Here is a 21,591-nt window from a genome sequence, read left to right as displayed (position 1 = left end):
TGTTGCAGCCACCACAGAAAAGTTTAGCAGTTACTCAAAAACTTAAACACAGAATTACTATATTATCCAGCAACTCCACTGCTAGGTCCAAATCCAAAAGAATTAAAAAACAAGGACTCCGGTGGCTATCTGCACAGCAATATTCACAGCAGCATTATTCACAATAGTGAAAAGGTGGAAATAACCTCAGTATCCATTAACAGATGAATGGAGAAACAAAATGTGGTATATACATACAAAAAAATATTAGCCATAAAAAGGAATGAACTTGATAACAGGCTACAACACATAGCTCAGCCTTGACAACATGATGCTAAGTGAAATAAGCCAGACACAGAGGGACAAACATCGTACGGTTCCACTTGTATGAGGTATCTAGAATAGGCAAACTCACAGACAGAAAGTAGAGCAGAAGTTACCAGGGAGAGGGGGAAATAGAGTTATTGCTTAATGGGTACAGAGTTTCTATTTGGGGTGCTGAAAGGGTTTTGGAAACAGTGGTGATGGTTGCACAACATTATAAATGGAATCAATGACATTGAATCGTACACTTAAAAATGGCTAAAATGGAACATTTTCTTATATAATATTATACCACAAAAAAAATTAATTGGATGTCTACCTCATTCCTTTCATCAGAATAAAGCCCTGGTTGAGCAATTATTTAAACATTAAAAAAAAGAAACCATAAAATTGTATAAGAAAACACTGAAGAAAATTTTTTGTAATCATAGACTAGACAAGGTCTTCTAATTCATGACACAAAAAACTAGAGAAGCCTGATAAATCTGATTTCTTAAAAATTAAATTTTCTATATGAAAAATACCATAAACAAGGTCAAAAGGTAACTTCCTTAATATGTAAAGAACTTTTTTTTTTTTAAAGATTTTATTTATTTATTTGACAGAGATAGAGACAGCCAGCTAGAGAGGGAACACAAGCAGGGGGAGTGGGAGACGAAGAAGCAGGCTCATAGCGGAAGAGCCTGATGTGGGGCTCGATCCCATAACGCCGGGATCACGCCCTGAGCCGAAGGCAGACGCCCAACCGCTGTGCCACCCAGGCGCCCCTGTAAAGAACTCTTATACATCAAAAAGAGAAAGGAAATACAAATGGCTTTTTTTTTAAAAAGAGAAGCTGTTCAACTTCACTCATTACAACAAAATTGCAAATTATAACTACAGTAAGACTATTTTTCACCTTTCAGATAAAGATCAGAAAGTTGTTACTATAACTGGGTATAGAAGTCAAAGGAAACAATCACTTTCCCATACCACTGACGGAAGTGTACACTGATATAAACTTCTTCGGAAGGTTATTCATGGCAACATTGTTTTTAATAGCTAAAGACTAGAAATAACCTATAGGTCCACAGGTGAATGGTTAACAAATACTATTAAACTGTTAAAATGATCCAGATGGAAGGATTTCCCATAACAGATTAAGTGAAAAAATCAAGGTGTAGAACGGTGTGCTAATATTTGTTTCATAGGGGTGCAACAGACAGAGGGAGGGAAAAAAGGAAGCAGGCAATGGTTAAAACATAGATGACTGCAGAAGCGGTTCTCACTGTCATGGAGTAACTGCAGTTTTCTAAGGTGACCCCAGCATACCAACCCCTGACTAGGAACAGAGTGATATGTACTCTGGGAGCCATACAACCTTAGTCCAACCCATCTAAAGAATTTCTGGAAGCACTATTAAGTACAGTTCACCCTTGAACAAAATGGGTATTTTCTCTTCCTTATGATTTTAATAACATTTTCTTTTCTCTAGCTTATATTATAAAAACACAGTATATAGGGGCGCCTAGGTGGCACAGCGGTTAAGCGTCTGCCTTCGGCTCAGGGCGTGATCCCAGCGTTCTGGGATCGAGCCCCACATCAGGCTCCTCCGCTATGAGCCTGCTTCTTCCTCTCCCACTCCCCCTGCTTGTGTTCCCTCTCTCGCTGGCTGTCTCTATCTCTGTCGAATAAATAAATAAAATCTTTAAAAAAAAAAAAAACACAGTATATAATACACATAACATATAAAATATTTGTTGACTATGTCTTCTGTAAGGCTTCCAGTCAACAGTACGCTATTAATACCTGTTTTAGGGAGTCAAAAGTTACATGTGGATTTTTGACTGTGCCCCTACCCCTGTATTGTTCAAGGGTCAACTAGATATTGCAAAGAGGAAATGACAGCTTTCAGAGTATAAAACTGTTCAAATACAGTGAAACAATAAAATAATTCAGTATGAGAATTTCTTCAAAGGAATGAAAGCAGTCTGAAACAAAGTTAGAAATGATCAGTGACATAAACCAAATTAAACTGACAGAACAAAGAGCACATTAAATCAGACATATTGGTTGCAAAAGGAGTAAGAAGAGTATTAAAACAAACATGAAAATACCACACTGAAAAAGTACCAGAAATCCACAGATAAAAGTGTCTAACCTAAAATCAGTTTCTTGACCAGGACTTCTTTCCCAGAGGTCATCAACCCCAACAGTTTGAAATCACATGCTAAATTTTAGAGGATTTTATGTATGCAGACATTCTTCTTGTTCATAGATTTCATTTTAAAGGTGTTTAAAGATGTTTAAGATCTTTATTTATTTATTTGACAAAGGCGGGGGGAGAGGCAGGGAGAAGGAGAAGCAGACTCCCTGCTGAGCAGAGACACGGACTGTGGCTCTATGCCAGGACTCTGGGATCATGACCTCAACTGGAGGCATACGCTTAACTGACTGAGCCACCCAGGTGCCCCGATGTTTAAAATCTTTAAAAGCAAGGATTTCACTGTTAAGCCAAAACAACTGAACATTACTACTATGATACCATAAACAGAACATTAAATTAGAACTACATTAAATACATTTAAAATAGCACTACATTCATTTTTAACAGCTATTTCAGACAACAGCCAGGCAAGCTACAACATCATTAATTAGTATTCTACCCAGAATAGCAGAGTCAGAATTTATATTTTTTAAAAGTATCCTGCTGAGCCATATTTCTTCCTCAGTTATCAGCCACTATGTTTTAATTTTACATGCTAAACTGAAACAGTGCATAGCTAAGCATGCCTCCCAAAATAATGGAGAGTATTATAAAAGTTCTAATATGCCAGTTGGTGCCAGTTGGTTTAAACAAGCCCCAACAAGAGCACCTGGGTGGCTCAGCTGATTGAGTGTCCAGCTCTTGATTTTGGCTCAGATCATGATCTCAGGGTCATGGGACCAAGCTCCGTATCTGGGTCTATGCTCAGCACGGAGTCTGCTTCTTTCCCTCTCCCTCTGCTCCTCCCTGCTCATGCTATCTCATTCATTCATTCATACATACATACATAAAATCTTTTTTAAAAATGAAAAAAAATAAACAAGCCCTAACAGCTTACCAAGAAACAGCGACTTAACAGAGCACTAAGAGATCAAGCAGGGAAACAGAACGACAAGAGAACAGGAGACTGCAAGAGCTGTAACAGGTCTCTAACTGGGAACAGGTTATGAGCATAGTAGCAATCTGGGAGAAGTCAAAGAGTTCTCGGAGATTGCAGTTAAAATCAAGAAAGTGAGGGGCGCCTGGGTGGCTCAGCTGGTTGAGCGTCTGAATCTTGACCAGTTCATGATCTCAGAGTTGTGAGATGGAGATCCCCATCAAGCTCCATGCTGGGTATGCAGCCTGCGTAAGAGCCTCTCTCCTGCTCCCTCTGCCCTCCCTCAAAAATCAACCAATCAAGAAATTGAAAAAAGCAAGCTAGAAAGGCTAGAGGACAAACGTGACAGTCTGGATTTCCACAACTGCAGGCAGGTATCATAACTACAGAACATACATAAGAGGCAAAACTCAGTTATAATTTCTAGTTATATATTCTCTATTGGGCACCATTCCCAAGGCTGCTTTCCCTTAAAGTGGTAGTCCTTACCTATTGAAGAGTCACAGAGATCCACATAAGAACAAAAGCTATGGAATCACCTAGAAACAAAATACCCAAATACACTCACACATACACATAATTTAGCATACAGTTTCAATCCATGGATCCCAGATACTGTTTTAAACGCCTCCAATCCCAAAATGACCCCACCTATCATAACACATTCCGTTCTCTCCTTGCTACGAAAAATTTAAATGATTCCCTCGGTGTCGTTAATCTCAAGTAGATCTTAAGGAGAAAGCAATATAAGCAGTCACACTGGCAAATTGGGATAACATAGAAATAAGAATCATAAAGACTAAATTTGGGTCCCATCTGTGTCACTGTCGGATATGGTGGTAACCTTATGCAAGTCCCAACTTCATGATGGACAGGCATCTCCTCAGCTGTGAATGAGGGGGCTGGAATAAACCAAGGTGCTGACATGTTATCTATTTAAAGATTTTTAAGTAATCTCTACACCCAACGTGGGGTTTGAACTCACAACCCTGAGATGGAGAGTCACATGCTCCACCAACTGAGCCAGCCAGGCACCCCAAGGTGCTGACATTTTAAAAGGGGAGCAGTGATTCATACTCTAATAAAAGAATATAGAGGGTTCAGGAATCACATAACTTTGCCTAAGGAGACCAGCGGCTAGTCTTGAAGAGGTTTCCTAGACAGATAAGGAAGGCTCAGAATATATCCAACATATATAAAGACTCCAAAGTGTGAGAAAGCAGGCTATTTTCAATGAAATTCAAGGAGTCTGTATAGCAAGAGCACATGCAACCATGTGAAACCCCAAACCGTAAGATTAAACAATTGTAGGACAATGTGCAGTAACCACTGCAAAGAAAGTGTTCTAGAATAAGAAAGCTTTGGTTTATCCTATGGCTATCCACTATAAATAGTAGAAAAATAGACTTCCCTTGATGCCCTACTCCTAAAATTTAGCTAACTCACAAGTGTCTCTTACTCCGACAGCATTTGAACTACAGCTTTCTAATAAAGAAAAATGACCAGTTAAGAGTTTCATGGCTCCTAAACTGATTAGTCAACCAAATTCTTTCTGAGCCACCGTTTACTAGAAACATTATTCCATGGCTTAGTGGGGGTTTTTTGCCATTTCCCTACAGTTTTACTCCCTTCCCTGAAAGCTCACAAAACTTCATTCTTTTCTCTGCCCTTCTCATGCCCCAGCCTGATTCAGATAGCAATCAGCAGTGACTCAAGGCAAAAAAGCAGTCATGAACATTTCTCAAAAGGCAGTTAACCTGAGACTACATTAATGTCATTAGTTTGTCAGTCAAGCCAAATTAGACTTTTCCAGCAATCTCACTTCTGCCAGCTGTGCCCTTTCAAGGCCAGTTCTTCCATCTGTGTGCTTTTGCTCCCATCAAGTACCTGCTTTTCAAGGTTGCTGGCACCAACAGTAATCTCTTCTATTTCTTCAACTTCCAACCTCTCTCTTTAGGCTTATCCTTCCTGCCCCCCACCCAATGAAAACATATCAACTCAGCCTTCTCTGATAAGAAGTCATTATTCAACAAATATTTCCCATGTACCTAGTAAGTGCCTGATGCTGTCCAAGGCCTTGGCACTGCTACCATGAAGCTCTGATGATAGCGCAGAAGAGAAATTCATAGTCTGTTCTGCTCTAACCCCATAATTCATTCCCAAGAAACCTCCTATTACCAAAAGCTCCGTTGTAAAAGCAACTGTTCAAAACTGGGTAAAACGGAGTAAGGGGCCAAAGAGTTTCAGACTCAAAATAATCAATTCATTTTTCCTTTCCTGAAAGACTTTCAATAAGGTGTAAAGTGAAAGTTTTCACACCACTAAGCAAGTCCAACGTTTAGTTGTATCCAGTGTTTGCCCAAGAGCGAAGCTTTTCTTTTCCTAATCCAATTAGCACTGCCAAAAAAAATTAACACAAATATCACCCAGTCTTGTGACAAAGCAGAGAGCCCACTTAAGCACTTTTTCCCTACTCAAGTAACAGTAATGCAAATTTGTGTTCCCTAAATAATCTGCTGTGCAGTACATTCAACACAATGCTATGAAAGGGGAAGTCGTGGAACACTACGGAGTATGTAACAGGGGATCATATCCTGCGGGGAGGGGCAGGAAGCCCCCCTCCCCCAAGGAAGTGAGACTTCAGGGATGAGTAGGAGGTAGTTAATGGGGAAAAAAGGGGGATAAGTTGTGGTAAGGCAAAGAGAGCTACAATTATGAAGACCCTCAGGGAAGAATGGACACATATTTCAAGGAATAGAACCCAGTGGCAAGAGGGAAGTCAGTCATATAGGGAGGCCGACCATGTGGTCTTGTGAGCCACAGAAGGATCTGAACTTTACATCATGAGAAGTGGGAAACCACTGAAGGTTTTCAGTAAGAAGGGACATAACTGTGCTTCATTTTAGCTACCTTACCCACTCCATCAGTCAAGTTGGGCTTCCTAATAGAATGGTCTACACTTACCTGGTTATACTTCTTCCCACCTTCTCTTCTCAATGCCCAGCATCTGACTTCTGTACTCCACTGAAATTGTTCTCTTTAAAGGCGTCTAGGGGCACGTGGGTGGCTGAAGTGGGTCAGGCTTCGACTCTTGATTTTGGCTCAGGTCAAAATCTCAAGGGTTGTGAGATCAAGCCTCAGGTCACTCTTCACACTGGACACGGAACTTGCTTAAGGTTCTCTCTCTCCCTTCCTCCCTCTGCCCACCTCCTCCTTCCTTCCCTCTCTCTCCCTCTCTAAAAAAACAAGAACAAAACAAAACAAAACAAATAAAAAATAAAGGTATCTGTTGATCACCCACTCCTTAAGTCAATGGGCCCTTTCAGTTATGACTTTATTTGTCCCGTCTGCTGCATGTGGCCCTCCTGGCCATCAACTCCCTTCACACCCACAATCAATTATCTCCCTACTTCCATGGTTATTCCTCTCCAGTTTTTGCAAGCTCCTTTCTTTACCTATGCCCTTAATTGTTGGTGGTGGTCAAGATTTCTGCTGTTGGCATTTCCAAACCCTCCATATTTTCCCTAGATGATCGCATTCATATCTAGGACTTCAAACACCACCTATGTGCTCATGATTTCCAAAATCCTATTCACAGCTCAGACCTACCCTGAAGTCCATATTTATATATTAAACTATTTCTATTTTGACGTCTTACAGGCATCTCAAACTGAACAATTTCGAAACCAAACATATCTTATCCCCTTACCACTTCAAATCTGTATCTCCCCTTCATTCCTCCTGCCACTGCTTTAGTTCAGGAGGTCAACAGTCCTCTCCAGGTGTTTTCCAACAGACTACTTCCCTGTACTACCTGCCTAGGGATGGCCCCATCAATCACACTAACTAGTAGAACGATCTTACTAAAAAGTAAATATAGTGAAGCGACGCCTGGGTGGCTCAGTCGGTTAAGCGTCTGCTCAGGTCATGATCCCAGAGTCCTGGGAGTGAGTCCCGCATCGGGCTTCTTGCTCAGCAGGGAGCCTGCTCCTCCCTCTGCCTGATGCTCCCCCTGCTTGTGCACTTGCTGGCTCTCACAAAAAATAAGTAAAACCTTTAAAAAATAATAATAAAGTTAAATTAAAAATTTTTAAAAAAGTAAATACAGCATGAGCATGGTACTTCCAGGCTTACAATTCCTCAATGAGTCCTATCAACTAGCTCAAATTCCGTAGTCTGATCTACAGGTACCTAACAGGCTCTGTCTTACTCTCCAGCCTTATCCCTCCAGCACCTCAACTTCATTCCATACTCCTCACAAGGCTAACTTGTTGGTAGCCTCTACACACATTCCTTCCTTCTCTGGAACACTAATTCTTTCCCCCTCCCTTATTCTCCTCACCGAGCCAACTTGTCCTTCAAGACTTAGGTAAGGCCATCCCTCCTGCAGGAAGCACCACCAGAACTCCCAGGTGCACCCCTTTGGGTGATCAGATAACACCCTGTGCTTAAAACTAGCTTTTGCATTTCTTACTTTTATGTTTCAATCTTCCTACCCATTTACTACTCCCATCAGGCTGGATCCTTGAGAGCTGGGACTCAGTCTAACAATGGTACATAATAGATGTGTTAGGAGTGAATGAATGAAAACAGGGAATGGCGATGAGGCCATCAAAAGAACAAGTCCTAGAACTGTGAGCTCCTCAAGAGAAGAACTTTGCTGCATTCTCTGCCCAATCTCAAAGGCCCAGAGCAGGGACTGGCACAACACTGGTGCTCAGTACATATTTGTAGTATGGCTGAATGTATATTCTAGAGTCAAAGGAAAACCTTCTCCTAGTCTTGCTTTCCATTTCTAACTTTCTTGGTTTGTGACCCACTTTTATTATAACACCAGTATGTTTTGCATGATTTCTACTGACCAAACTAATGCTCTTCTTCCATTACGAAAAAATAATAATAGCATTGACTAACCTACTAAAGGATTCCTTGGCATAAGTCCCTGGAAGGGTTTCCTGAATTCCTTGAAATTGAATGTGAAATTTTCAGTGGATATAAGAAAGTGCATTTTTCTGGTGAGAGGGATTACAGTTTTCATTAAATTTTCAAAGATATTAATGCTATCCCCACCCCCCCAATCAAACTGCTTACCCAAAATGTTAAGCTGAAGTTGCAGCATTCACCTTTCTCTTCTCAAATCCGTATTTTGATATATCACTATCAACTTGGAGACCGTAGCTTCTGTTTAAACAAATGTAACTGGAGAAGACACAGCTAGCAGGCTCTCACATAAAGATTTCTACTAGAATGTGCATTTAAAATATACTATAATCAGTAAAGCCATTACTAGCTTTCTTAAAAGTTAGTACTCTAACATACTCTGTACTAATGTGAATTAGGTTATTTATTATACTTCCTGCTAATGTGTTCAAGAAAAAAATGTTACATTCTGATCATAATGACAAACATTCTTTACTGTCCTTTAATTAAATGAATTTAAATGGGGAGAAGCCCAGGATCATCCAGATTTACGGGAAAACCTTTTTTTTCCTTTCTTTTTCTGTATAGTGACCCGAACAGCAGAAGCAACATTTAACTCACCAACCACTCAATTTAATCTTGGAAACAATATGCTAATAATTAAGCAGTACAGAGCAGGCAACTAAATCATTTTCAAAGAGATAAATTCCTTTATGAATTGAAAGGTTCTCCAGTTGATGTTAAGAAACTAGTCACAAAAGAACTCAACTACATGATTCCACTCATATGAGTTCGATAAAAGGCAGGATTATTGCATGGCGGTAAGAAATCAAAACAGTGGGTCTATGCAGGACGGCACCTTCGGGGTAATGAAAAGGTTCTTCATTTTGACCTGGCTGATGCTTACACAGGTGTATACATTCAGAAAACTCGCTTAACTTCATACAAAAAATCTGTGTTTTACTGTATGTTAAGTATTCCTTAGTAGATTTAAAAGAGAACAACCTTATTCTTTCTCTTAACACAACCAAAGCCAGATATTCTCGTTCCTGGAAGCTGTTTGTGGAGGCCGACCCACGCGCTGAGACACTGGGCTCTCTGAAAACATGAACACTGCCGATTCGCCGGGAGCTTCCGCCGTCACTACGGTTTAGGCACTGCCATTTCGAGAGGCCCCGGAGCCACCCGTAACAGCACGGCCAGAGCGGGCTGTGCCTTCGGAAATGGGTGCCGGCCGGCCTCAGCTCAGCCACAGAACACCTGGGCAGCGAAAAGGTGTCCGCGGGCAGAGTCCGCCACCAGGCCGTGCGAAAGACCTCAAGGGTGCAGCTGGATCTCCGCCACCCGCCCGCGCCCCCCTCGGCCTCACCGCCCTTCTCTCGGCCCCCCTCGGCCTCTCCGACAGCCCGCGGGTCTCACGGGTACCCCCCCGACCTCCCAGGTAGCCCCCCCGCCCGGGCGGCGGAATACGTCCTCGCCCGCCACCAGGCGCCGCTGTGGAGCCGCCTTCCAGAACTAACTCTGCGCTTGCGCGCACGAGGAGCACCCCCGCCCGCCCAAGGTCTTTTTTTCAGAAGGCCCCAGAGACTCGGTCGGCGCAGGCGCGGCCCTGACGCGGCCCGCGCGCCGCCACTTCCGCCCCGAGCAGGAGGCGGGGGAGGCGGGAGGGAGCCGGCGGGCGCGAGCCCGGGTCCTCGGTGAGGACTGTGGCTACTGCGCGAGCCCGCGACTCACCAAGTATAGCTGCTGCCAGCGATTCTGAGCATCCAACTCCTCAAACTCCCGCTCGACGGTGGCGGACATGGCGGCGGGAGCGAGCAGGCGCGAGCGGAGCCTGCGCCGGCGGAGAGGCTCAGGCCCCGCACGATCCGGGGAGAGCGCTGGCGCTGCGGCGCATGCGCGCTCCGCGCCCTGCCCCGCCCCCACGCCTCGCTCGGCCGGCCGCGGGGAAAGTACCTGGAGCGTCGGACGTCAGCGCGCCGATTCGCGCCGCCGAGAGTCGGACGGCGGCGGGGCGGGGCGCTCGGAGGAGGCGTGGTCCAGAGGGCGCTCAGGTGGAGAGAGGGCGGGGCCGAGGGACCACCCAGAGGCTGCTGTCTGGGGAAGTTCGGCGCTAGGTGACCGGCTTCCTGGGCGTGAGCGGACTGGCCCCGGGGAGGAGATAGAGTACCGCGAGTTTCCCGGGAATGGAGCGGACCGAGAAAGTCCTTTGGGAAGACCTCCTTAGTTCTTGCTATCCCATTTCTCTTTTTCTCTTTAGTCTTAATTTTTTTTAATGCAGTATTTTCGTTTGATTTAAAGGTCATCTAGGTCAGTTTACAGACCTGTGTCCAATTTTGAAACATATGTCTCAGCTCCCTCGGAGAGTATAAACCAGCCTAGATGCCAGCTCTTGTATGCCTGAGGGTTTTGTGCCAAATAAACCGGTATAGCACAAGAGGCAACCGCTCCTGGAGTTACGGCGAATACATGTTGTTAAGTAAACGTCATACAACTTAAAAATTAATGTTACCTATAAAAAGAACAATCTTTTACAGCACAAACACACTAGTTGCGGAAACCATCGCTCTTCAAATTGAGTTAATTCATTGCTGGTAAACCATTGCTTATAGTAGTATAGTATCTTGTTACATAATCTTCCTAAGAAATGTGAAGGGTTAGAAAAATTTTAGCGGTGCTACCCAATACTGACATTTAAATTTTATTTTTCTTTTTAAAGATATTTATTTTCAAAGATTTTATTTATTCATTTGAGAGAGAGACAGCACGAGCAGAGGGAGAAACAGACTCCCTGCTGAGCAGGGAGCCCAATACGGGGCTGGATCCCAAGACCCTAGGATCATGACCTGAGCTGAAGGTAGAGGCTTAACTGGCTGAGCCACCCGCTCAGCCCTATTTATTTAGAGAGAGAGAGTGCAGGGGGAGGGGCAGAGGGAAAGGGAGAAAATCTCCAGCAGACTCCCTGCTGAGCACAGGGCCCAATTTGGGGCTTGATCCCAAGACCCTGAGATTATGACTTAAGCCGAAATCAAGAGTTGGAGGCTTAACCGACTGAGCCACCGAGGTGCCTGGATGTTTAACTTTTAATTAAAATAATGAAATAACAAAAAGATTCACTCCTTGAACAAATTCTGCTCAGGTTCCTCTGAGCATTTTTTCAACTAGGCATTGACTTTTGGACTTCCCTGTTTCTTTGCATTGTCTAATTCTAGCAAGAATCTTACTAAGTTTATCCAGAATCCCCCATTTTTCAATATCTGATCACCCTCGATATTCAATCACATTCCTCATCTTTCACTGTACCCTAGTCATATCTGATCATCCTGGCCTGCCTGCTGCAGGAATCCTATTAGGTCAATTTAGTCAGAATGCCCCTGATATTTTCCGTGTTAAAAACAAGACAACACTCCTAAAATGGAGTTGCTTGCTAAGCCCCCTATTACCAAAACTACACTTACTGTTTCAGCTCTCCCAGAAATGGGATCTTAAATGAGTCAGGAGTCACCTGATCAGCACTAGTTAGGTAATCTGTTGATAGACCCCTGCCATCCTCTGAAGGAAAGTAACCTTGCAATAACCAATCTCCTTTTGCCTAGTATAAGTAACATATTCCTGCCCCCATATGCCTGTGGGTCTTTCAGTTTGTACAGCTCCTCAGATCATTTCTGTCTGCTAGGTTTGATGATGCCTGATTCATGAATCATTGAATATAAAGCCAATATTTTTAAAATTTACTCAATTGAATTTTGTTTTGTAATACCTCTTAGTAATTTTCTATCCACTGACCTTTTACCCTAGCTGTAAATTCCCGCTTGCCCTGTTTGTATTCAAAGCTGAGTTAATCCAAGTGTCCATCAACTGATGAATGGATAAAGAAGATGTGTGTGTGTATATAGATATACATATATGTGTGTATATATATACATATATGTGTATATATATGTATGTGTGTATATATACATAGATAATGGAATATTACTCAGCCATCAAAAAGAATGAACTCTTGCCATTTGCAGCAACATGGATGGAGCTAAAGTGTGTTAGCTAAGTGAAATAAGTCAGTCAGAGAAAGACAAATACCATATGATTTCACTCGTGGAATTTTGGAAACAAAACAGATAATGCTATAGGAAGAGAACAAGAGGAGAAGGGGGTGGCAAACCATAAGAGACTCTTAACGATAGAGAACAAGCAGGGTTGACGGAGAAAGGTGGGTGGGGGATAAGCTAAATGGGCGATTGGGTATTAAGGAGGGCACTTATTATGATGAGCACTGGGTGCTATATGTAAGTGATGAATCACTAAATTCTCCTGAAACCAATATTACCCTAGATATTAACTGGAATTTAAATAAAAATTTGGAAGGATAAAAAAAAGTTAAGCTCAATCTCTCCACCACTGCAAAACCCATTGCAGTGGTCCCTATTCCTATTGCAATAGCCCCCGTCACTATGAATAAAGCCTTCCTAACATCATTTTCAACAAGTGTGAATAATTTTTTCTTTCACAGAAAGTAAGAATTCAGTTCCTCAGTTGCACTAGCCACATTTCAAATGCTCAATAGCCACATGTGGCTAGTGGCTAATGTATCACAGAGCACACATATCATCAAAGTTCTATGAGACAGAGCTGTCTGAAAGGATTAAAATACATGGATGAAAAAAAAAAGTCCTTATATACATAGTGAACATTTTTACCAGTAAAGACAATAAGCTACATGAGGTAGAAGAAAGTGTAGTAACAGAAAATTAAGCAGCCAACCAGCCTTTCTCTTTACATAGTGTAATTTACAAATACATGGAACTCCTCCAGAAATACCCCACAATCTAATGGCCCTGGTTTCTGAAGTTCTGTCACTGAAACTGATTATTTATATTAAAGGCATGGTATCTCCTGAGATTGTTGGGAAGGAAAAAGTTCTCCTTCAACCCTTCCAGATTCTTTGGCTGTTTCTAATAATCAAATTAACATAAAACATTAACAAGAGAAAAACAAAGTTGATTATATACATATGGGAGCCCCATAAGACTATGATATTGAAGGATGAGCTCAGCAATTGAGGCTTATATGCCATCTTGAGCTAAGGAATAGGATAGGGGTCTAGGGCTTCAAAGAGGAGGAGGGTGAGTCACTGAACAGTAAGAAGAGCTGGTATTTGGTAATTAGATGTTTATTCTGCCACACAGAAAACGAAGTTATCTCTTGGTAAAAGCTCTCTTTCTGGACCAAGCCTTCTATCCAAATTCTTTTAGTTAGTTTAATGAGAAGTAAAAGTTTTTCTTGAGTCTGCTGGGTCTTGACTGCCTTCAGCTGAAAATAGTCCATACGTCAAAGTAGCATATTTGGGCGGACTTATTCTGAGCCCCTTCCCTCACACATTTGAAACTTCCCCAAGAAGTTTCACAGTCTACAAGTTAAGCTCCAGCTCAATGAACCAGGGTCTTAGTCCTGAGACTAGGCTAGTTTAGTTAACCAATTGTGTCTCATTTCAAGAGACCGTGATACAGGTGGGCTCCCAAAGTTAGGCCTATGGTGCAAGCAATCAAGTATTTAATAAGAGGCGTTTCTATGGGGAAAAAGAAAAAGAAAAACAAAGGTTAATAATTGGAGCAGCTTAGAGTCCCAGTTTCTGAATTCTGAAGGCAGCTGGTCAAGAAGATTTCTAGATGACCAGCCTGAAGCATCTTTGGATAGAGTGAGGGCAAGCAGTAACAATCCGATAGATTTTCCTGATATGCAGTTTGAATGGGTCTGGTGGTCTTTCTGAATGGCCTACACAGCAGCAGGCATGAAGACTGTCTATACATGAATGGCTGTGGTGATTTCTCTGAAGTTTATATCAAGTTGTCCAGCATTAGTTTGCATGGCTTCAGGAAAAGGGCAGTTTTAGTTCTCAATGATTCCAAGTCAAAAGAGTGGGAGAAAATTGGAAATGTTAGCTTGAAGAGTTATAGATGAATTTTGGAATAAATTAGAAGAATGCAGGATCTAGCCCAGTTTTTTGAGAAAGTAAAATCTCACAGACAGTTAATAGTGCTAGAATTTTATACCCAAAAAGGTATATTACTGAAACATAATTTTTCCTCTACAATTTTGCTCATTTTTATCAAAGATACCCACAGCAAGACTAATTCATCTGCAAACCAAATCTAATTTCAATAAAGTTGGCTTGATTATTTACGTAAGTGCATCAAGGGTAGTGATTGACCAGATAGGCTCTTTTAAATCTGGTTGGCTGGAATTTTTCATAAGGAATCTAAGATTGAATTTTTAAAAGCCTCTTGAAGCTAAGAAGACACATTGAGGACTCACCATCAGACTTTGCCTGCAATACCTATAGATTGGGGTGAATTCCTCTTTTCTCAAGGTACCCAAAATATCCTTAGGTTCCTGTGCCTGCAGGAAGCAACCTTTCTTACCTGATGCTGGGAACCCTATAACCAAGGTACCAAGCCAATTTTTCCAATGGGCTTTATTGGCTCCACGACGTCAACTTTAGTTCCGTAAAGCTATCCAGTTGTATCTAAATGTATTTGTATCTCTCTCAAATATAACATTTATTTAAAGCTTAGTATTACAACAATGTTTCCAATTGTGTTCTGTTACAAGAACAGATTCTTATTGAACTTATGTCAATAACTATATTGCCATGAAAATAAGAATACTCACTAAGAGTTTCTGAATTCTGGAGGGATCCAGTAGGGAGAAAAACATAAATATTTCAACTCTACTTATAAGGGGATAATTTACCAAATTTCTGTCAGTCGTAGTTAGCTTGAGAGGAAAGATTCCATTATATCTGGAAAGTACAAATTTTTAAATCAACAATATTTTCTTTTTTCAAGTTTGTTTGTTTGTTTATTTATTTATTTATTTATTTTTAAGTAATCTCTACACCCAGTGTGGGGCTAGAACTCACAACCCTGAGATCAAGAATCACATACTCTACCCACTGAGCCAGGAAGGTGCCCCAAGAATCAGCAATCTTTTAAATACAAACTCATAAATAATTGTAATTATCGTCCTTAGTTCATGTAGTCCCGTGTAATAAATACTTGTTTTGCTTGAATCCAGTTTTTTTTTTCCCCTGTTAATTCTGGAAATTCTTACCCAGTTCAGTTGTACAATCTTAAAGTTACCAGAAATCTGTATTAGTCAAAATCCTTTCAACAAATCTCCTTGGAGATGAAACATATTTGCAAAAGCATCAGTGTAAACAATAACTGTCCATAAATAACAAAAACTTAAAACTACCCATGGTTAAAGATCTGATGAGAGTTCATTATAATGTAATTTACAAGGAGATTGGGTTGTTTTTGTGACGTGTAACATTTTAAGATCATAACTACAATTATTATACAGGGACACAACAGAATTTTAGGAATTTTATATAATTTCCAGAATGCTTATATTAATAATATTCACACACATAAAAGAGGTTTATCATCACTTATTTGAAAATGCTTCCCATGTAGTTTAACATGCCAAGTAAGTTTAATTAGTTTAATATCTCTCTTTCATAAGGAGAGATAACAAATCTTTTAAGATGTTCTAGGGATCCTCTGGAATATCTCCTATCTCGAAGTTAGTTCTAAGTCAAAAAGCCTTTGATTAAAATTTGAATTATGGGGATTTGTCAAAAACATCAAAGCGTTTGAACATTTGATTAAATAGGATCACAGGTGGGGGCGCCTGGGAGGCTCAGTCGTTAGGCGTCTGCCTTCGGCTCAGGACGTGATCCCGGCATTCTGGGATCGAGCCCCACATCAGGCTCCTCCGCTATGAGTCTGCTTCTTCCTCTCCCACTCCCCCTGCTTGTGTTCCCTCTCTCGCTGGCTGTCTCTGTCTCTGTCAAATAAATAAATAAAATCTTTAAAAAAAAAAAAGGATCACAGGTCATTATGAAACGATACTTTATGTATTTAATCACAGTAACAAAACATTTTAAAAGCAAATATAAAATATTACATAGTTGTTAGCAAAGCTTAGCACTTTTAATATTGAGAAGATTCAGTTTTTTTAAGTAATCAAAGATCTAGTTGAGACAAAATGAGGAGTGGCTGGCTGGCTTATTTAGGAGGAGCATGCCACCCTTGATCTCGGGGTCATGAGTTCAAGCCCCATGTTGGGTACAGAGATGACTTAAATAAATAAACTTCAAAAAAAAAAAAGATAAAATGAAGCACAGGGCATTGTGGATTTTTAAAAATATTTTGTTTATTTATTTGAGAGAGAGAGAAAATGTGTGAGCGAGGGGAGAGGCAGAGGGAGAGGGAAAGAGAGAATCCCAAGCACACTCCATGCTGATCATGGAGCCTCACGAGGGGCTCAGGCCCACAATCCCAAGATCATGACCTGAGCCAAAATCAAGAGTCAGAGGCTTAACCGACTGAGCCACCCAGGCACCTCGGGCACAGGACGTTATTTTGATAAAACATAGAATTTCTGTTTTCTGGGTAGATTACTTTAAGGACAAAGAAAATCCTTTCACAAGCTCTTATGATCAAGAGCAGACCAATAGTCCAAGAAAACTTTGTCCTTTTAACAGAGGAAAAAACAAATTTTAGTTGTGCATCGGCTTATTTTTGACATTGCAGCTCATTCACTTAATTAAATTTATTTCAAACTCAAACAGCCCTGACCATACCAAAGAAATAAAAGATTCCTTTCCAAAGATTCCTTTTCCACAAGTCTTTTACAATTTTCTTTTTTCTCAACAAAACACACATTTAACTTTCCTTGAACACAAAGATGTTTCCCTTGTTATTTCAGTAGCATTAATCACGCGTATTAATTAGAATTCTTAACCTTTAGAAACCTTAATTCCTAGTGAAAACGAAAAAGTAAGCAATTATGAACTGTGTCATACCAGCACTCTCTACATTGGCAAATTTATTAATACATTTCTTAATTTCTAGAAGCATGTGCTTCTTCACAGTATAATGTTTGAATGTGACACATGTTTACCAACAGGTCCAAATATCTTTATTTCCTCTGTAGTAGTGTTTTTAAAAACCCACAAAATTCAGCCGAGTAAATCTGAAGGCTCTTAGGTTCTAGAGAAAATGAGGGTAGAATTGGCAAAATTCATGAATCAAACAGAATCCTGTCTAGCAAATGTTGAGGAGACCCATGGAGCTAAACAAAATGGAAGACTTTTGGCAGAAGGGCCAGTAATAAATGTTCAATATTTTCTCTTATTTGGAAAGTATCTAGATATTTAATGATTATGCATCATCTAATTTAACTTAGCAAAATGTTTTAAGTTACCAAAATGATTTGAGGTATTTAAGTAGATATACCTTAAAACAAATATTGCTGTCAAGTTCATTTATACATTTTTATCTTACTTAGATCTATTTAATTCACTTTTCCTTAACAACTATATTTAGATTAGTTATGAAAATTTCATGTGATATTAAACAGCTAAACATCATCTGAAGTTATCTTTCTTACTGACAAATTCTGTAACAGAGATAACATGAGCTTATATGACTTTTAGTAAACCTAGGTGGAATAAAAGTATTATATTTAATACTAAAGACACATCGGTATTAATTAAACCAACAAACTTAAACTTGCTTTTATTTTATTTTTAAGATTTTATTGATTTATTTGAGAGAGAGAGAGCACAAGTGGTGGGGAGTGACAGAGGGAGAAGGAGAAGCAGACCCCCACTGAGCAGGGAGCCCCGCATGGGGCTCGATCCCAGGACCCTGATCATGAACTGAGCTGAAGGCAGACTCTTAACTACTGAGCCACCCAGGTGCCCCTAAACTAGCTTTTATTTACTTAAAATTATCCTAGATCACCAGAACTTGAGAAACATTTGGATTAATTTCTATTATATTTCTGAGACTTAGAAATGTTTAATTTTTAGGTGCTGAATTTTAAGCCAATTAAATAGAGCTCCTTTACAAATTAATTTTGGCAATACCATTCAGGGGCAGAAAAATATCACACATCTAAACATACGCACATAGAAATACATAGACATACAGACAGACACCGAGATCATGTAGTTACTAATATTTGCGGAGATTCTTCCTATGCCCAATTTCCAAAACTTACCCTCTCCCCCCCTTTTTTTTCCTTCTGTCGAGAAACGTCTCCCTAAAGTTTGCATTTCGAAGAGTGGCTCTTAGGTTCTAGAGAAAATGGGGGTAGAAAATCTTCACCACAAAGGCACAAAGAAAGTATCCAAGTTCCTCCAATAAAAATGCTGGGTCTTGAAGACAATACTTACAAGCCGTTTGAGATAAAGAGGGGAGGTTTGGGGAATGGTGAAAAGGAAAGATTGACTTTGAATTGTTCCTGGAGCCATGTTTCTAGTTTTGCAAGGATTTCTAAAACAAGGACAGTTGTGTTTAATCCCTCAAGGAATTGGGTTGCAACATAAATGACATCATAGCTTGATCTACCCATCCAATTACATTATCCTTAACTTGCTTCTTTCCCTCTGAGTACATAGGTTTACTTTAGCTGAGGGGAGAAGGCCTTTAAAAGATTTCTATCAGGCTGAATATCAGCTTCCAATCCGGCCAACTTATGACTACAGAGCTACATTAAAAAAAAAAAATTCTTTTAACTATCTTCTCAGTTTTTAGCCAGGACAAACAGCAAACATTTTCAGGGTTTAATGCAATCTGCCTTTGTAAAGTCCGTATAAAGAGTTAACAAAGGCTTTTCCTTTTGAGTGTGCAAATCAACCTTGGATTGATTCGTCTCTATCAGCCCCTGAATATTGACCCTCAGCTAATCATTTGTAGGAGGGCCTAGGAGAAATTCTGGTCATCTGTTTCCTCTGGAGGGGGATATTCCAGAAGGTCATCTGGCTGGTCTGATAACTACAACATGATCATGGGTGAAAGAAATACCCCTTAGCGGCCAAACAAGTTCCTTATGAGTGGGGTTCTAAGTAGCTGTTAATCCTTTTTAAATTCAGTGGGATCCTCTGAAAGTGGGGATAAGGGGGTTTTATAGTTTAAAGGATCTGCTGCTGGTCAGGGGACATGGATTTTTGAGTGTGAGTCTAGGATATATCTGAAAGGACATTGCATAGGAAGACCCGAAGCTGGGAGAGCCGAATTACAGAACCCATCAAAGCAAGCGTTCTTGCCAGTTCAGGTGCTTCTGCTCAATCCACTTCTGACTTTCAGCTTGTACACAGTAACCTGTATTCCTGGGCCTGGAGATCAGGCCAGAGTGCTCTCTGTAAATCTTGTAGGGAAAGGGAAGTTAAAACAGGCAAATGGGGCTGGATTTTGAGAAGGGACATTTATGTTGGATTTAATTTTCGTTCTAAGTCTAACTTCTGTTTTTTCATCCTCTTAAGGGACTCCCTAAGGCTAGACCGTATATTTTTGGGTGTCCTCTATTTAATTTTGTCCTTCCACAAGTACCAATAAGATAGTTGTTTGGGATGAGAGCGCTCTAAAAAAAACTTTTTTCTTTCAGATATAGCCAATTCACAGGATCCATTGTCTGGCCACTGATGAGTAGGCTGTCATTAATCTCAATAGCAATTCAAACTAATAAGCCTTTTTATGGCTTAACCAAGGATGCAAGAGGCACCACATGAGAATGCAAAAGATGCAGCCCTCACAAGATCTAAAAAATTCACCCCAGACCTAGACCGAGAAAGCAAAGGACTTCATTGCATGGGCAATAAGGATAGTATAGTGGAAACAGTGTCTCCAGTTTCCCACAATAACACAAGACACCTCCAGTCACACCTGCTAATTTGTGACAGAAGGCAGGTGCTTTTGAAATGGCACTAATGAGACAATGAAGGTTGAGACAACAAAGGCCCCTTCTATACTGGGACCCCTTATAGCCATTTCCCCTGAGAGCTGGCACCGTCGAACAAAGAGAGCACTGCTTGTGACTTCATGTCTGGGAAACCCAGACTATTCAACTGGCCACTATTATGCATCCTGGTAAGCGCACCTTCCAGCTGACAGAGACCAGAGTCAAACAGCCAACCTCTTAGAACATCGGACAAGACAAAATAGAAAAGCCCCATCTGTTTTTTACATAGGGGACCCACAGTAAAGTTTGTCTAGACAAATATCAGTCTAGTGGGAACCATGAACTCACCAGTCTGTGAGGCTGGCTTGAACAGCAGGTTTATAGGACCTATGCCAGCATTCTGCCTTATGGTTTTTCCTCCCTAAGACAAACAACACAATGGACAGAGACAAAAGAAAACAACAACCATCTCTGAAAGGAAAAGAATCAATAAAACCAGGAGTGCTCATAACAAATATTTAGCAGGGTCGCCATACCCAAGGAAAAAGTTCCACAAATATTTTCTCTATCTAAATTTAGAAAAATAAAAAGGACTTTCACCACTCTAATTTCCGCCTGACTCTATAGGTAAAGATTCAGGAGACTAGCGAGGTAAGAATTTTTACCTTCTCTGGCACTTGTCAGAGGCCCCAGGATCTCTCTGCAGGGGCGAGCAGTGTCCAGCCAGCAAAGTATCCTGACAATTATGCCCACTGTTGGGGAGGAAAAAAATTTATTATACCCTTATAGGTTCTTTGGCTGGTCTAATAATCGAATTAACATAAAACAGATTGACAGGAGAAAAACAAATTTGATTACATACATATGGGAGCCCCATAAGAATATGAGATTCAAGGACAAGCCTGGCAATTGAGGCTTGCTAAGGAATGGGATAAGAGTCTGGGCTTCAGAGGGGGAGGAAGTGATCCATAGACAATAAAAAGAGCAGATGTTTGGTAGTTATACGTTTGTCCTGCCATACAATTAAAAAAATTATCTCCTGGGAATAGTTTCCTTTCTGGACCAGGCCCCCTATCTAAATTATTTTAGGGAGTTCAAGGGAGAGGTAAAAGGTTTTCTTGAGTCTGCTGTGTCTTGAGTGCCATCAGCTAAAAACAGTCCACATGCAAAAGTGGACTTTGGGGAGACTTGTTCTGAACATTTTCAGCATCCATCAGCTCATCAGATTGCTTTCCAACCTGAAAACATATACTGTTCTATAAGGAAAGGCCACTCATTTGTCCATTTCAGTCAACTGATTTTCTCCAAGGTTGGCATTAGTTGGGGTATTTCCCTAAAAGGAAGAGCATCTTGATCTAAAAGCAACAATTCTGTCACCAGATATTTACCATCCCTTTGGAACTCACTTGTCAACCCCCCTGGTTGGGGGAGTAGTGGTTGCCCCTCTAAGAGTCTGCCTTAGTTTGCTGAGTGCAGCTAAGTTTCTAAGGCAGTG

At 40.8% G+C, this 21,591-nt stretch overlaps 1 protein-coding gene across 6 annotated transcripts in view; it reads right to left on the bottom strand.

Moving 5' to 3' along the window:
- Positions 1-10,666, bottom strand: part of PTPN2 (protein tyrosine phosphatase non-receptor type 2) — an 83,492-nt gene extending 72,826 nt beyond the window's left edge. For 4 of the 6 annotated variants that reach the window (XR_005831654.1, XM_040619615.1, XM_040619617.1 and 1 more), the window contains exon 1: positions 10,080-10,666. Coding sequence is in view for 4 of the 6 variants with exons in the window: in XM_040619615.1 (XP_040475549.1) it covers positions 10,080-10,651 (572 nt within the window). In the remaining 2 variants the exon portion in view is untranslated. The remainder of the gene's footprint in view (positions 1-10,079) is intronic. The other 2 variants (XR_005831655.1, XM_040619618.1) reach the window with 2 other exon arrangements.
- Positions 10,667-21,591: the final 10,925 nt, after the last annotated feature.

The sequence above is a fragment of the Ursus maritimus genome, unplaced genomic scaffold (assembly GCF_017311325.1).
Source record: "Ursus maritimus isolate PB19 unplaced genomic scaffold, ASM1731132v1 scaffold_33, whole genome shotgun sequence".
NCBI classification, from domain to species: Eukaryota; Metazoa; Chordata; class Mammalia; order Carnivora; family Ursidae; genus Ursus; species Ursus maritimus.
The sequence above is the reverse complement of the archived record's forward strand: the minus strand, read 5'-3'. Positions and strand labels throughout refer to the sequence as shown.